General features: G+C 46.1%; 1 protein-coding gene across 1 annotated transcript in view; it reads right to left on the bottom strand.

The window, feature by feature from the left end:
• Nucleotides 1–2,843: 2,843 nt before the first annotated feature.
• The window catches only part of SYT6 (synaptotagmin 6), a 36,364-nt gene continuing 23,452 nt past the window's right edge, over nt 2,844–15,755 (bottom strand). The window contains exons 4-7 of the mRNA XM_027659823.1: nt 11,922–12,042; nt 10,776–10,947; nt 9,691–9,841; nt 2,844–4,397 (exon numbers count right to left, since the gene is read on the bottom strand). Of these exons, the coding sequence (XP_027515624.1) occupies nt 4,326–4,397; nt 9,691–9,841; nt 10,776–10,947; nt 11,922–12,042 (516 nt within the window). The 3' untranslated portion in view covers nt 2,844–4,325. The remainder of the gene's footprint in view (nt 4,398–9,690; nt 9,842–10,775; nt 10,948–11,921; nt 12,043–15,755) is intronic.

The raw sequence follows: 15,755 nt of genomic DNA, 5'->3' as shown, positions 1-15,755 counted from the left end.
TGATGCATTATAACTAGGAATGGGATCCCTGCCCTGGCATTTAAATAAATGCTCTACTCTGCTGATGTCTGATGGCAGGAGGAATGATGAGGGCACTGGCAGAGAAAACCTCTGGCAAAATGAGATTGAGAAGTCTGGGGTTGCCTAATTAGAGAGACAATTAGGATGGCAAATAACAGAAGTGGTAAAAATGAAGAACAAATAGAGGACTGAGATCAGGATCTCCAGGATCAAGACTGTGCTTTTCTGCAAGGAGCTATATATAATTTTCTGTCTAATTTATTATCTTGTAAGTGAAGATAAAAGTATCTGTACTGACGTTACTTGACCTAAAGACTGAAGCAGGATTGGGATGTGCTTGGGATTGAATGGATGTGATTCCATGCTCTTTATAGGCTACTCAAGAATTACATGTAAATAAAAGGTTTTGGAAGAAACAGGAAAAAAGAAATTGAAAATGAAGCACTCAAAACTGGTCCTGCCAGAGAGCTGAGCCCAGGATGGGCACAGGGCACCTGGAGTGACCCACGTGACCAAAAACATCCTGAGGAATAAGTGATCCCCAGCTGTGGGGACACAGAGCCAGCCTTGGTATGGCAGCTGTGACACACACAAACACTGTCAGCATCAATATTGAGGTTAAATTTATTGCTCAGTTGTTATTTTTTTCCCTAAGATAATTACAGAACATGTTGATTTATTTCTTAAAACCCTCAAAAAACCCCAGTTGTTTTCTTCCTCCCTGTCTTTTGTGCGTGTGTGTTATTTGCCAACCTGTGAGTAGTATTCCATAATTAGAAATTAAGGGCCACTTTTGGAGAATAAATATAAATTGTTATGACAAGACTCCTCTCTTTGCCAAACAAATGTGTTGCTGATGTATGAAAAATAAAATTCACACAATAATGTGATCAGTGGGAAGCCAATAACAGAGAATATCACCCTGGTTTGGTATTGGGAAGAAATTGTTGCCTGTGAGGGTGGGGAGGCCCTGGCATAGGTTGCCCAGAGAAGCTGTGGCTGCCCCATCTCTGGAAGTGTCCAAGGCCAGGTTGGACAGGGCTTGGAACAACCTGGGCTGGTGGAAGGTGTCCCTGTCCATGGCAGGGAATTGGAATCAGATGATCCTTAAGGTCCCTTCCAACCCCAACCATTCTGGGATTCTATGTCTGAAATTCACTTTCCATTGGATGTTTTTCACTCTTTTTTTCATATACAAGTTGTTTTGTTCTCAAGTCAGTGAAAGGGCACATGCCTGGGACAGTTCCCAGCCCTCTGATCCTTCACAATGAGCTGTGCAATGGACCCATGGGATTTCCCTTCTCTCTGTGTCCCCACCCTTAAACCAACAGTCCCCACATGGCCACCCTCACTCCAGTGTCTCTCACTCTTCCTGCAGTCAGTCAGATTTTCATGAAATTGGAGACTGTGAGACTAAAACTATAAGAGAAAGAGGGGGAAAAAAAATAAGAGGAAGGTCTGGGAATGCTCCATGTGTTTATTTTGCTTGCAGAACTCAATAAAATAGACTATTCATTTGGGGCTGCTTGCAGCAGCATCCTCCCCTCTGCAGTGAGTTTCAAAGGAGTCCCACGATGGCCAAGCATCCCGTGGGATGTGGCCCTGTGGTGACCCTCCTTATTTTGCTTGGAAATAATTGAAACTTCTCTGTGAGTTACTGTTCCGTGGTTAAGAAGAGCAGCAAGGAAAGTGAAGAGCAAGAAAACAACTCAACTAATCGTGGGGATGGCACTTCTTCCAGGCTCAGCTCCTTCTTGGAGCTCTAATCCCCCCGTAGATGAAAGGGAAATGTTTGCACTCCTGGTGGTGGAGTTTGTCCCTGTGAGTGTGACCAATCTCCTCGAGGGGCTGCAAGGAGGAGATGACAAACACACAATGGGTTGATTATCCCCTCGCTGAGGGATGTGGCAAAACCTCAGCACTGAAAATCCCAGTGCAGGGGGGTTGAGCCCCCCGGGTGTGGGTGTTATTCACTAAGGGGAGATCCAGTTTTCCAGTAACTCGAGTGACAGCCAGGTATTGAGTGCAAATTGATTATCTGTGTGAAGCCAGGATTAAAAATAGCAGCTTTGTGTCAAACCCCACGTATGTTTTGACTAAATCCTAGATAACAAGAGGAGTGGATAAAAGACGGAGATTACACAGGGAACGCCAAACCCCGAGGAGAAGCCAGGATTAAAGGAGAAAAGGGTTTGAGGGGGTTGGTGCAATTAAAAGATTGTCAAGTGCCAGGACTGCTGTGGCTTCTTCTGAGGGTGTCCTGCTCTTTGGTCTGCAGACCTGCCAGGGGCACTGCCAGTTCACAGCACTGCTCACCTGAGGCTCAGCTCATGCCAAGGTTCAGGGGGTTCACGGCCAGTGTTTGACCCACCCAGTCAATTATTTTCAGTGGTTAGAGATTTTTTCCTGTACTGAGACCTGGGACATTCCCAGCAAGGATGGGTGGTCTCCAAAAGGGTGTCCTCCCCTCTGTTTCTCAGTAGAAGCCCACAGAGCCCTTTGTGCTGGGAAGCTAAAGCAGTTTTAGCACTTTTTTTGTTTCAATGAACTGTAAATGCTTGAAATACACTTTTTTTTCCTCCTGCAACTGGTGCTTACTGTTCCCCAAGGGGTGGTGTGACTGTGCCAGCCCAAGCAAGGAGCTGCAGAGCTTATGTCTGCTCCAAATGACGCCGTCTGCCCTTGCCCTCCCTCACGCCATCCCAGGCTCTGTCATTAGCACATTTTATGGCATCCACTGTGATTACTGCAACCATCCAACACCACAGAACACACAATTACTGCTTTCACAAGAGGAAATATTTCACCAGGCAAGGCAGTGCTTACAAATAAAATAATTTTATTGAGTTTCTACTCCTATAGCGTGTGGCACGTAAAGAGAATTAAGACACAAGGTGTGATGAGAAATGATGTATTTACCCTTCACTGCACCAAGGATTCATCTCACCCCCAAGCAATGCAAACACCCCTCTCTGCCAGCTGTGATGTGCAGTGAAGGATGATGTGGTGACATTTAGGAAAATGGAAGCTGAAGTTGACCTGAGGATTGTGGCTGATGAAAGCAGTTCTGATAACCCTGATGGGAGGGGAACCGGCTGCCTCGCTCGCAAATTTTACCTCGAAAACCAAAAATATTTGCTTTTACTTAATTTCATTAGGGTGGAATAAACAGCACTGAAGCACTTCTTAACTCAGAGAAAAATCCACGATGAGAAAGTGTCCAAAATCCACAGCTGGCTGATAAAGATCAGCTGATTTAGCTGGAAAGCCAGTACTTGGGATGTTATAACTTCATTTTTGGCCTCTGCAACCAAGGAATCAGCAAAGCTTCATTTTTTTTTTCCCAAAACTTGACCTTCCTCCAGGATTTGGGCCCTAGAAACTTTATTCCTTGGGGAAGTGCTGACAGGAAGTCCAAGAAAAAAGTTTGGAAGCTTTTTTTTTTTTTTTAGTGTTGGTCGTGTTTCCCTTTCCCCTTTGATTCACCCTTTATTATTTGGGTGATATGTGAAATAGAGATCCAGTGGTCATGCAAGGATATCACCTATTTCTGTAACATCTTCCCCCTTTTTAATTCTGAATCCCACTTTTGGCAGCGTCGTTCCCTCCACTCTGGGTAACATGGTGATGTACAGGGGGGATGAGCAGCAGCTACAAAGGGCTCTGAAGAGACTGTTCATGCAATTAATTCTTGGGAGACTTCAAATACAGGGAAAAAAAAACAGCTTCCCCTCCCCCCTCTCGAGGAATCAACAGCATTTTTTTATATATGACAGAAGGAATTTGGGATACACACTGCACAGACTTCTAAGAGCTCATGGACACCTCTACATGAACAGGAGACCCGGGAACACTCTACTGGGTTGGGGCTGACCATGAGGATGGAGCTGCTGGCAGGTTGGAAGAGTCTCTCCCATCTTCTGCCACGGCTCTCCCAGCGATGCCCCCTCTCCTGGCCCCCTCTGCCCTCTGCAGACACACCTTCTCACTTGTCCAGCCTTTGTAGACACTAAAAACTATTTTACACGTTATTTTACACACCAAACTTCCAGCTCATGTCTCAGTCCACCTCCTTCCTCTGGAAACAGATCCATACAGTAAAAAGCCACAAAAATAACATCACCTTGGGAGACATATTAGACAAAAACATATTTGACCACAAAACGGGTTTCTACCTTTACTCACGCAGGAACAACTAGACCAGAAAGTCCCGCTGCTGCCACCGCCACTCAGCAATCACTGAGACTGTGGGCCAAGGGCAAAACCAACTTGGATTAGTCCCATTTTGCTCTCTGTGCTCCATCTCACGGTGTGGGGGGTGGTTTGGGAGAGGGACAGGAGCCCTGGCTGTCGAAGCTCGCTGCCCGGCCGTGCCACTGGGAGAGAAAAGAGAAAACAAGCCTAAACAAACAGAAATTATTTGGAATTCTTCCCTGTGCCACACTGTCTGTAATCCTGTTCCTCAGCATTCCTACACTGCCTGTATCCTATTCCTCAGCATTCCCACCCCATCCCTGCACCGCTCTGCCCGTCTCCTGTCCCACCTCATTCTCATCTTCTCTACATCTTCCAACTTATTGGACGCCCGTGTTTAACCGCTCAGGAGGAATTACTGAACAATTTGCTTTATTGCTTTGTAAATCAATTCCCAATTGTGAGGATTCCTCACGAAAAAAAAGAGGGGAAAATAAACAGTTTCTGTGCGTGCTGTGAAGACAAAGCGGTCTCAGTTCAGCTTTCGGCTCTTTCTTGCTTTATTGCCGTTGTCTTTTTGGGTTAGAAATACTGTCTAATCTCAAAAGTACTTGAGTCTTTCCAGTCTGGTAATTTTACTCCACAGCAGCTCTGTCCACAGCAACAGAGACATTTCTCAAAGGGAAAATCAGATCAGAGAGTCAGTGGATGGAGCAAATATTTTTTTTTTGCCGTACTTATGGGATCATAAATTATTAGTCATCTGCCTTGGGGGCTATTATTACAATTCAAACCCATTTCTCCTCAAGCCTTTGAGTACTTGCCCATCTCACCATCTTGTTTTATTAAATTCAAATGACAAATGATAGACATCTCCCAGAGACAACGGGAGGCATAGAATTTCCACCGCTTCCTTCTCCCCCCGCATCAACTCCCTCCTCTCCTGCATAAGCAGAAGCTCTTTGCTGGCTGATATTAATGCTCAAGCATGTATGAATTTCATTTCTCTGGGTGAAAGCTCACTTGGGAAAGGAGGCTTCACCCTTGCCTTGGCAAAGGCATCTCAAAGAAGCGTAATTGGAGATGAGAGGATGGTTGTGTGGTGCTTGCAGGGAGGCTGAGCGAGGCAAACAGCCACCTGCAGATGCTCCATGGGTCTGGAGTGGTCAAGAATTTGGCCAATTTCCTTCCTCAGAGGGTGTAAAAGTAACTCACTGCATAGGTGTGCATTAAACTATTTTCATTAAATTAATGGCATTAAATTAATGAATGAAGAAGCTGGGAAGCTTGTCCTTCCAAACGGGCAGCTTTAAGGTAAGAAAACACTTTCTCCTACTTTTCTCATGTCAAATGTATTTGCTAAAATCCCTGAGGAATTGATGATGGATACATATTCCTTATTGGAATTACCACCAAAGGGGCAGACTGCAGAAATTCCAGCAGCAACAGGCTTTTGGCAGAGCCTTCTCCATGCCCCCTGCCTTGTTCTGTCTGCAGGGACAGTGACAATGTTGCTACTCCAAAAATGTGACGAAAATTTTTCCAAGATTAGGTTCAAGCGACAGGAGAGGAGCCTGGAGATATTTTTCCTTCCTTTAATTAGAAAAGGTGAACCGTGCATTGTGCAATGAACAGTCAGAAGCCAGGAGCACTTCCATCAAAGCCAAACAGGCCCAAAAGCCTGAAAGAGCTTATCTTTAAAGATAAATGGTTATTCTTCATGACTTGGCTCTCAGCAGAGTTATCAGTTTTTATCTGGAGAAATGTTTTAAACAAATAAATGCTCCCCTGCTGGATGTCAGAGGCACTTGGCAACATCAAAGGCCCGTTTTGCATCGTGCTGATGATGCTCCTCCTCGATATCAGAGTTTGTCTCTCACAGACAACAGAGGAAAAACTCCTATTTTCAGAAGTTCCCTCCAAAGTCTGGGAGAACAAGCTGTAATTTTGTGTTTCCCTTTCTGGACACGTCACTTGACCTGGCTGATGGGAGTTTTGGGAAATGAAGAGGGAACAGCAATGAGTGGGATGGTTGAAGCACCCGGGGAGGCCAAGCAGGTGCCTCGGGGCTGAATGATGGGAACAAGCCGTGCTGAGGGGGAGAATTTATTGTCAGAATAACTCCACAGTGCAGCAGCAAGTGGGATTCTCCTCTTCTGCTCAGAAACTCGCCTTCTGAACATCTGTGTGAGGAGGATAGTACTTAGAAGCTTGTAATTAATGATTCATTTGCACATGTTCTCCATGTTCTCTTGTTAATGATGATGGTCATTAGAGAAGTGCAGTGATTATGGTTTGTTATTCACTGTTGATAAATATGGAGCAACCAAAGACATGATGTGCATCAGAAGCATTTCCCTAAAAGCTCCAGAAATGGAGGAGAAGGGAAGAGTGAGTGACACCAGCTCACAGAGGAAGGGCCCAACTTACATTTTCAGCACAGAAATGAGGTTTCTGGGCCATGTTAGCCCAGCACTGGGGTGGGACAGGCTGATGCTGGCAAGGCCCTCATGGTGGACAGTCCAAGAACCATATCCACAATGCAGGAGGAGGCCAGCCCAGGCCCAGCCTGGGGTGTCCAACACCTCTCTCCATCCATCCAACACCACTGTCCATCCATCCATCTGTCCTGCAGCTCTCTGGCAGGGTGAGGGGGCCAGGTCTGGGCCGTCCTCCTGCTGCAACACACCTCTGGTGAGAGTTTTCCTGGTAAAATCACCAGAAACTGGGTGCTGTTTTGAGCTGTGCTCAAAATACGGTGACAGCTCCTTCTTTTGGCCAGAGGTTTTCCAAGGTGCACCAGGCAGGGCAGTGCACGTGTTGGCTAGCAAAGAAATTCCAGATTCCCACCCTTTTCTCCAGCTCTGAGCTGTGGGGAGGGGGCTGGCACACCCAACCAGGGAGCAAACAGCTCCACTCAGCCATTTCTCAATTTAGGCATCAAAAAGACACTTTAATCCCAACTTTGTTGCCTTCAGTGTGAGGTCAAGCACTCAATCAGGAAAGGCACTGATGTGCAGCAGAGGCCACTGCTGATGGTCACAGACCACCAGGAGGATCAACTAGAAAGCCAACGCTCCATTTGCTGGTGCCCAGAACAAAGAGTCTGGAAGATGAAGATGCAAATGAAGATGAAAGTCATGAAGACAAAGATGAAGATGATGGCTCAGCACAGCCTGAGTTCACCCCCACAAGGGTGAAGAAGGGATGGAGGGCCACTCAGGGCAGAGGGGCAGGGGAGCCCACAGAGCCTGGAGGGATGGAGCAGCCTGCACCAGAGCTGAGGCTACAGGACCAAAAGCCCAAATTTCTTTTCAAAAAATGCCCAAACTCATACAGAAAAGATGATGGAAAAGATGATGCAATAACTTGTAACCAGCAAATACCATTTCCCATTAATTTCTCTCCGGGAGCCTGTGCCTTTTCTGTTTGTTTTTTTTTTTTTTAGGCTGCACTAGGGATTTGCAGACAGCAGTGCTAAAACCTAAAAGGGCAAATAAACACAGGGACCATTTGCTTGCTGGCTCTGTGCACCAATTTGTGGCAGAAATACCAGAACAGATGATCAGAGGGTTTTTTCTTTCCTTTTAAGCAGAGCTCCTGACCTGTGCACTGGGGGGTGAAATGATTCACTCAGGTTTTTTTTCCAAAGTCTTGGGGGCTCAGCCGTGGTTTTCAAAGTATTTTTTAGAAGGTGAGTCATCTTACATGTCTGCCCCTTGCTTTCTCTGCCTTTCATCATAATAGTAATGTCTTTTTTTTTTTCCTAGTGATCATGAAGAACTTTAGAATAGTTTTCTTTCAAAACCCCAACTGCATCTGAAAAATAGTGTAGTAAAGCCATAAAAGCTATAACCCAGAGAAGAAAATCCTGCCCCCCAGGTCAGACATAGCTGCTGGTGTCACCTTACAGACACCACAGACCTTGAGCCAACTGATCAAATGATGGACCACATTTCATTTATGCTGAAACCCCGTGGTCTCCAGCTCCCTGTGGCTGTGGGAGGTGGCACATGGATCCTGTCCAAACATGGCTCATGTTCCCACTGCCAGGTTTTCAGCATGGCAAGGTCAGTGAAAGCCTTTATCTGCTCACCAATAAAAGGCAACATTACCAGTAAACACAAATGGCACATTGTTCTAATTCTGCTTCCATTTGCACCAGTTCTGGCCTGTGTGGTTACTCCTGATTTGCAATGGTGCAATGTGAGCTCACAGAAAGTCCCCATGAGTGTGAATTTTCAGGTGTCCATTATCTGATAGATCCATCTGATATCCATCTCCATCTTGTCTTCAACTAAAACACTAATTGCCAGGGTTTCCCACTGGGTGATGCCCACCTGGGCTGGGATAGAGAGCAATGAGCACAAACTGCCTTCTTAGTCACAGAATGATTTGGGCTGGAAGGGACATTAAAACTCATCTCATTCAATCCCCTGCCATGGGCAGGGACACCTTCCACTAGCCCAGGTTGCTCCAAGCCCTGTCCAACCTGGCCTTGGACACTTCCAGGGCTGGGGCAGCCACAGCTTCTCTGGGCAACCTGTGCCAGGGCCTCCCCACCCCTTCTTGTTAGAGGAAAGAGCAGATTTCAAAGAAACAAAGGGTTTAATTCACTAATTCAGACTCACCCAGCCCAGTATCTGCCTTCCAGTGCAGCTCAGTATCTGATCCTCAAGGGGAAAATAAGATGCTTTTTGTTAAGTGCCTATTCTCTAGCTTTGAGAGAAAATACTTCCTTAGCCCCAGATGCAGTGGGAGGTTTTATTGCCTTTATTATCTTATCACTGGCCACAAATGCTGGCTTTCTTCTCATACCTGAAGTGTCAAGAGCATGCCTGCCCTTTTCCTATTCTCTCTCCTCCAGAAATTATGACCTAAATCAGCCAGAGCCAAAGAGCTCTACAGGAGCGTGAGGAATTGGAGTGCAAGGAGGGAGAAAATGCTAGAGATGGCCAAAATGGTACCCAGGCATTTCAGCCCTATTTTATCATCTGGGGCTGCATCAAGTGAGTCTCTTTCTCTGGAGATGCTTAGAGCAATTACATTTGTTCTATTTATTCCCCCTCAAAGGCTCGGAGATGAGTCAACAGAAAAATCTTTTAGGATGAAAAATTGAAACTTGAAATAGGCAATATCCCTGGACAATTTGTTCTGCAATCAGAGCAGCATTCTCTTCCCTTACTGCTCTCAATCTCTAATTTAAAAAGAAAAAAAAAAATAAGAAAAATAAAAAAACCCAAGATGTTAACAGTCACATCTGTAAATACAGTTTCTCTCATCCTTGCTTGCGAGCTCGAGGAGATATTTCGAGGCAATACAGAAATACTTGTTTTCTGGAGTTCATTTCTGGTGAGAAAATTCCCTCGTCTCCTGTCAGAAAACCCCAGGCGAGGGGAGAAGCTCTCTGAAAGCCTGGAGCCGGCTCACTCATGCCCAGAACATGCATTAGAAGGGAAGAACAGCCCCACACACCTCTTTGAAGGACTTCTTCACCTCCACCAAGGGGTGCCAGTGCGCGATGGGCTTGCGGGGGTACGCCAGCATCTCGTTCCAGTGGTCCCTGCCCAGCCCCTCAGCGTTGATCCCCACGCGGCAAACCCCGATGATCTCGTTGTGCCCCACCCTGCAGGACGGCAGAGAAGCAACACAAACACCTCTCATCACCTCTCTTGCTCTGCCCAAGTTTCCCAGCCGAGGTTTGGCCCCCCCGGGGGCTGGTGAATGGGGCTGCACAGGGACAGTCTGGTCACACCTGGCACTGCCAGCACACCCAGCCCCAGCACAGCCAGGCACTGACAGAACAGTTAGAGCAGCTTTTGAATTGTCTGAACTGCAGATCAGTCCAGACACAGGACCTGGAAGGATGCAGTAGTGTAGTAGTGGACAGCAAGAATAAGTGCAAGTTCAGTAATGGGTAATTCATACACCAATTGCTGCTCAGACTGTTTGCTTTCTAAAGTGGGGTGATGGGTTGTAGGACAAGTAAATAACAAAGGGGAACACAGGACTCGTGAGGGGAAGAAGAGGGACAGGCACTGATTCTTCTCTGTGGTGACCAGTGACAGAACCTGAAGGAATGGCTGGAGCTGTGCCAGGGCAGGGTCAGGTTGGATCTCAGGAAAAGGTTCTGAGACAGGCACTGAACAGGCTCCCCAGGGCAGTGAGCACAGCACCAAGGCTGCCAGAGCTCAAGAAGTGTTTGGATAGTGCTCTCAGGTACATGGTGTGACTCTTGGGGATGGGCCTGTGCAGGGCTAAGGGTTGGACTGGATGATCCTTGTGTGTCCCTTCCAACTCAGCACGTTCTCTGATACCGTGACTCACTAAAGAAAATGCCACAAAGGAAGGACCAGCTTTACCAAACCCACTATTCCAGTTTTCCACAACCATGAACATCAATGACACTGCAGCAATAAAATCACCAGGGACAGGTTGATGCCACAGAGCTCTGCAATCAAGGCTATGGAAAACACTCTGGAAAATGGCTGTTGAGCAGGAAAAAAATCTGCACCCAAAGGGCTGCTCTCCCCTCCAGCTCCCCAGAGCCTCCCACCTACCGATCATAATCCATGACAGAGATGAGCAGACTGACTTGATCCATGTTCTCTGGGGGAATGTCAAAGATTATTGCTTCATTGTAGGTGGGATTAAGTGTGTTTTTCTTTATGGTGGTTTTCTTCTTTTTCAGTCTTCGCCCGTCACAGAGCAAAGACACTTTGACATATGGATCTGGAGAGGAAGAGATAATAAAAACCACTGTGTTTAGTTTACAGAGATGTATTTTGTTGCCACTGCAATATAGAAACAGCATTGTCAGAGGATGGGCTGTGAGTTCCCATGAGCCAGAGGCCCTCCTCAAACATACTTTTAGAAAAAGAGATGTCTGCACACCAGTTGAATCCTTTTCTCATCCTGCTGTGAGTGGTGACATGAGGTTCAGATACCAGAGAACCAGCACTGCATTATTATTACAGGAACTGGCTTCACCTGAAATCTCAATTCTCAGGTATTTCATAAGGCACCAAACTCCTGCTGAGCAGAAACATTTTCTGCAAAGGTCTGTGTTGTTATTACCTTTTGTACGATGAAATTCAAATGTTGATCTCTGGGAAAGAAACTGCTTTTTATGATGAAAACCAGAGTTTGTGCATGCTGAATTTACAGATCAGCTGTTTGGAACTGTGAATGCAAACAGTCCTCAGGTGACTGTGATCCTTCTGTTTGAGTACTGGCCACTGCACAGAGGAATGTACATTCCCCTGGGATGTAGCCAGGTGGCCCATGATCCTTTCCTAATTTTGGGGTGAAATGGTTGATTTTGGCCATAGGGGATTGTCTGGTGGAAAACACCTTATTCTCATAAAACTGCTGGGGTCAGTGTCTGCAGCAGGTCTGTGTCCAACCTGAGAGATGGATCAGAGCTCTCACCCTGCAAACCCTTCACTGGGGATGGGAAACCACTGCCAGGCTCCATGAACTGTATATTCCTGCATACAGTCACCTTCCCTGGGTTCAGGCTCTTGAGAGAAAGTTTAAAATATAATTCTGCTTTTCAAATTTTGTTCATACACAAGACACAGACAAAGCTTTGTCAGGTGTTTCCATGATGACACAGAGACATAAGCCCACCATCCACTGGGGATATCGTGAGGGAGGGGGAAATGTGGATGCAACAGGATCCTCCTCAGGCACCAAGCACCCACCTGAGTAACCAGTGATGTCCATAGCTTTGAGATTCCTGCATTTAATGACTGTTAAGGTGAGGCGACCTGCAGTTGGCAAATAACAAAGGGAAAACATGATCTCGCCCAGGTCCACGCTTTCCTTTAATAAAACAGAGAACACATGAGATTGGAAACGTGCAGGAACCAGCCAGGCTGCCTCTGTTTTCTCTATTCTGCCATTTGAAGTGAAGGACATTTCACTGGATGGTGGGGCTTCCAGTGCACTCCAACATTATTTGGCTAAAAATTATTATAGGGAACAGGAAAAATACGTTACAGCTTCACATCATAGTTAAGGACAATGTTCCTCTGCCTCAGAGGAGTATGTGACAACATCACAGCCCTGCTCTTCTGCTCCACTGCTCACACAGAAGTGATGGGATATCTCACACCAGATCAGTGTCAGCAAGGAAATTATATTGGTATCAAGTTTTATTTGAGTGCACAGTGTATATCTCCTACTGCCAAGTGTGAGGCACTAACACCTATTTCCTCAGGTGGAGGAATGTGATACAAACACAGTGAGATGACAGAAAGGTGAGACCCTGACAGGCAGGGATGCCTTGTTCTTTGGTCGTGCACTGTAACAAACTCCACGAGAAACTTCCTAGCACAGCTGGTGCCATCTGCTCATGGAACCACAGACTGGTTTGGGCTGAAAGAGACCTTAAATATAATCCAGTTGTAGCCCCCTGCCATAGGCAGGGGAGAATTCAGTAATAGAGGTTTATGGAGTTTGATGGTGCTCAGCATTTTGGCAGAAAAGGAAAATTTTTTAGAGTAACACAGTGATTTTCTCCGGAGTTGAGTTTGAGTTTCTGGGTAGTTACTGTCTGGGGGGTCGTAGCTTTAAATCAGAAGGGCCCAGTTTGATGGCAATTGAGCTTTTAGTTTGCTGTCAATTAGACCCCCAACCCCTTTGAGATGCCTTCAGGGAGCTGACACAGTGTGAGGCTGTGTATGTGTGTGTATAAATGGTGAATTAACCAGCAGATGGCACTCAGAAGTGTTTGGTAGTTCTGGATTTCACAGAGGCCAACACAATTTACTCTTTTAGTGCCCCATCAAATAACTTTTATACATTGCTCTTAGCACCCCTTGTACATGCAGCTTTATTGACTACACCGCCTAAAAGCCCTTTCCATCATTGCCTTGCCCACGGGAATTCAGGGGAAAAACATCAACAAACCAAATGTCGTACTTAAACTAGAAAGCATCTTATCTGAAATCAGCAGAAAGATTTCCAAACACCTTCTAAAAATGGATTAAAAAGAAAAATATCTTATTTCCCACATACAGATCCCACATCTGTAGAGCAAACAACCCGTTTATTTTCGGAAGCTGTGTTTGATTCCTTTCAATGTGATATAATGATCTGCTGAAAAGAAATTGTAGCTGTTAGTAGGAGAATGATGGAACCAGAAAGACAAGTAAATGCACTTAAAGCTTTGCTAAGTGTAAGGGGAATAGATCTTGTTGATGGATGAGATTTTTGCCAAATTATTTCCTGCTCGTTCTCAGGTAAGGCAAAGATTAAATCTTTATTCCACTTAGATGTGCAGAATACTAATGAATATTATATAAAATTATTATTCTTGACTGGATCTATTCTTTCATGCATTCCTTGTTCTTAGTTGGTTTGAGAGGGACGAGGGGCAGGAAACCTTGGACACACACGTCAGAAGAGACATCACTGACTGTGTGAGATGTTGAGAGCACACTCTGGACACCACTTCATCTTCTATTCCTCTTCTGGCACTGGGAGGACCTGTTCAGGCTATAAAATGAACATAAATTGTTCCTTGACTTCCTTGTATCAGGGCAAGAGATTTTTCTTTGCAACCATAAATACCAAAGCATGTCCTGTGGGTACATTATTTTCTTGCAGATTATAGACACTGGGACATTTCCAAAATTCATATCAGTATCTTTTAGGAAATAATGGAAGCTCTGAATCAATAACCTTTGCAGACTTGAAACCAAAAGTGTTTCACTGATTCACAAGCTGTACAGTCATTAATTAAGCAGCTGAGTGCTGGCTATTTGACTAGCCTAGGTCTTTGCCTAAGTGTGTTCCCATCCTCTTACCCACACGATTGATCTAATGTATTATTAGTCACCCAGAGCTCTCTCTGGGTTTTATGAAAACTGTGCTTACTCTTCTCAATTTTGATTAAACAGAAATGTCCTTGGGTATGCTACAACTGGCTGAGATGTACCAGGATCAGCCCATTCCTTAAGAATGGCACAGAGAGAACGAGAGGATGGAGCCAAATGTGGTGGACGTGTCCATGGGAGCTCTGCAAGGCTGCTACACAAACATGGCCTGGGCATGATGTTGGTTCTGCTCCTCTCATACCTTTTTTGGAGGCTTTTCCTTGAACAATCCTTCTTTTGGTGTATCTTCACCACTTTTTGTCGGATTTTCTCCCATTAAATTAGTTTAGTTAGCTGGGAAAACACCCACTGTTTCTTGCAGAGCTGATGGGTAGATTCCTCCAAGAGGCACCAGCACATCTGATGCACCCTGTTCCCCTCCCAGCAGCTCTTTACCAGGTGAAGGATGTGCCTGGTGCCTCCTTGACTCTTTGCCAGCATTTTTCCTTTCATTACCATCCATCAGCCATAGCAGCCATGGCTATTTGTGGATTGAAAGCCAAGAGCTGTGAGCTCCCTGCTAACTAACACTGTTGACTTTCCTCGTGGTTGATCCTGTGCCTCCCTCCCACAGCACTTCCAGGCAAGATGCTCAAAACACATCACAGCAGCAGCTCCCAGCACTGCCCTAGAGCACCTCACAGGCATCACATCCACCTCCATGTCCTTAGACTGGCAGGGGAAAAGCTCTCTGTGCCCTGCCAGGGCAGCTCTAGCCTGAGAGCCACCTTCCAGGGCTGATATCCTGGATATCCTGGATATCCTGCATGCATACTGTGTTCCCTGTGATGCCTGGGATCATGTCCCTGTTGGGCACAGCAGCACAGGACACAGTGCTGGGCACATGAGTGAGACCTCACAGCTCTATTAAAAAGTTGTGAACACCTACAGTGGAAGAACAACCACTGAGATCAGTGACCAAGGGGTACAGCTGGTGAGGAACACGGTACTGAGGAAAAACCTGCAGAGTTACAAGGCAAACATCTTCTGGTGCTGCTGACCACAACTGAGTAAGTGTTTGTGTTTGACAGTTCCCGCCCCAGTACAGAAGGTGGGAGAGCAAAGGTGTGAGATGAGCTACAAGGGGAGCTACAGGACAGATTTTTGCAAGTCGTGGGGTTCTGCCAATCACCAGGACAGACGTGACAGGGCCCACACTTTGGGCCACAGGGGTGAGGTGTCTCATATCTCCACTTCAGAAATAACAATGTGAAGTGACAAGGACAACGATGGACTTGATGTCCAGCTGCAAAGCAGCTCAATCATTCATTTGCCCCCAGAACCAGCCAGGTCCTCCTGGGAGGGCAGTGGAGGAACAGGCAGCTATTCTGGAAGGTTAATGCCATTGCTCTGCACTCAGTGATCAGTGTGAGGAGTGCCTTCCCTTGCCAGCTCCGTGTGACACAGAAAGAACTGGGACTTCCCTGAGGCTTGGCTTCTGCCAGAGGAGGTTTAGGTTGGATATTAGGAAGAAATTCTTTACAGAGAGAGTAATCAGGCATTGGAATGGGCTGCCAGGAAGGTGATGGATTCTCCATCCCTGGAGGTTTTTAAGATGAGACTGGATGTGGCATCAGTGCCATGGTCTGGGAACCATGGGGGTAGTGGACTAAGGGTTGGACTTGATGATCTCAGAGGTGCCTTCCAACCCAGCTG

This window comes from Corapipo altera, unplaced genomic scaffold, assembly GCF_003945725.1.
Source record: "Corapipo altera isolate COAL_440 unplaced genomic scaffold, ASM394572v1 77b, whole genome shotgun sequence".
NCBI classification, from domain to species: Eukaryota; Metazoa; Chordata; class Aves; order Passeriformes; family Pipridae; genus Corapipo; species Corapipo altera.
This window is presented reverse-complemented; position numbering and strand designations above follow the sequence as displayed.